This window comes from Rhizopus microsporus, assembly GCF_002708625.1.
Source record: "Rhizopus microsporus ATCC 52813 unplaced genomic scaffold scaffold_79, whole genome shotgun sequence".
Taxonomy (NCBI): domain Eukaryota; kingdom Fungi; phylum Mucoromycota; class Mucoromycetes; order Mucorales; family Rhizopodaceae; genus Rhizopus; species Rhizopus microsporus.
Genome location: NW_019671994.1, coordinates 654 through 2354, shown reverse-complemented (window position 1 = coordinate 2354; position 1701 = coordinate 654). Strand labels below are relative to the sequence as shown.

Here is a 1701-nt window from a genome sequence, read left to right as displayed (position 1 = left end):
TGACACTTTTGTACGTAATTCATAATGTCTTGTGTCATATTATCCCAATAGAATCGTGATGCTATCTTATGCAATGTATTGTTATATGCCAGGTGACCACCTAAAGGATGTTGATGATACGCATACATGATGTCTTCTGCTTCCTTTTTATTAAGCACTTTTCGTATTAGACCATTTTCTGTATTATATCGATGAAGAATGTTGTGATATATGGTGTAATTTTGTGCCTCTTTTTCTAGGTATTTTTTCATCTTTGATGTAGTATCTTCAGGTACTTTTAATGTTTGTAGATATGTCGTAATTTGTCTTATTTTGTCTTGTTCCATATTTTAAGGTTGATTGGTTGTAAACTTGTCTCAGTTAAGGTTATTGTTAAGTTTCAGGTTATTTTTCCCCTTTTTTTTTTGATTTTTGATTATGTTACACGATTTAAGATTATTTTGCAATGTTGATTCAAGCGTTGTCTATTTCCGTCCTTCTTAGTATTTTCCGATTTTATGCTGTTTTTGTGATTTTTGTAAAATTATGTGTCTACTACCCCACCCATCCTCCATGTAGTAATGATTATTGTTTTAGTATCCAAGTCTTGATAAGAAATCAGCGCTCTCGTTGACTCTTCCAGGTCTATACTTGATTTCATATTCATATTCTGATAGTATCACTATCCATCTAGCTATTATTCCTGTTGGATTGGTTGTTTTTACTAATCCTGTAAGTGCTGAATGATCCGTTATGATAGTAAATTTCTTTCCCAAGAGATATGGTCGAAACATTTTAACTGCCCAAACGACTGCAAGACATTTTAATTTTGTTGGTGCATAATTCACTTCACTTGGCCTAAGTCCTCTGCTGGCAAAGATTATTGGATGTTCTTTTCCATGGTCATCTAGCTGAGACAGTACACAACCTAATCCAAGTTTTGATGCATCTGTAACAAGTATGAATTCTTTATCAAAATCAGGTCGTGCCAAAACGGGAGCTGAGGTTAATAGCTTCTTGAGTGTTTCGAATGCTTCTGTGGTCTTTGATGTCCACGGTACCATCTTTTTTGTTTTTGTTTGATCGTGTAATGGCCTAGCTATTGCTGCAAAGTTCTTGATGAACCTCCTGTAATAGGACGCTAGTCCCAAGAATGCTCGTACTTGCGTTGTTGTTTTTGGTAACGGATATTCAATGATCTTTTTAACCTTATCAGGATCTGTTTGAATGCCTTCTTTAGTAACAATGTATCCAAGAAACTTTAAATGATCCTTGAAAAGGAAACATTTTTCAGGATTGAGCTTTAGATTTGCTATTTCTATACATTTAAATACTTGTTCCAAGTGTTTAAAGTGCTCTTCTGTTGAATTAGAATAGATATTTAAATCATCAATGTATGCAACTAGACATTTGTATAAAAGTGGCCTGAAGCATAGATCAATTAAGCGTTGAAATGTTGCTGGTGAATTTACTAAACCCATTGGTAAAGCATTGTAGTGATATGTACCAAACTTTGTTGTAAATGCTGTTAATTCTTTACTGTTTTCTTCAAGTGGAACTTGGTGAAAACCTGCTCGCATATCTAGAGCTGAAAAGACTCTTGCATTTCCGAGAGTATCTAAAAGATCGTCGATACGTGGCAATGGATAGGAATCCTTCTTGGTTATAGCATTCAGTTTTCGATAATCGATTACCATGCGATATTCACCATTCTTCTTTTTC

General features: G+C 34.4%; 1 protein-coding gene across 1 annotated transcript; it reads right to left on the bottom strand.

Moving 5' to 3' along the window:
• Positions 1 to 992: 992 nt before the first annotated feature.
• On the bottom strand, positions 993 to 1193 carry RHIMIDRAFT_184186 (uncharacterized protein; the record flags this gene model as incomplete). Its single annotated transcript, XM_023605830.1, has 1 exon — positions 993 to 1193. A coding segment is annotated over one exon (201 nt), but the record flags the coding sequence as incomplete, so codon positions are not given.
• Between the last annotated feature and the right edge of the window lie 508 nt (positions 1194 to 1701).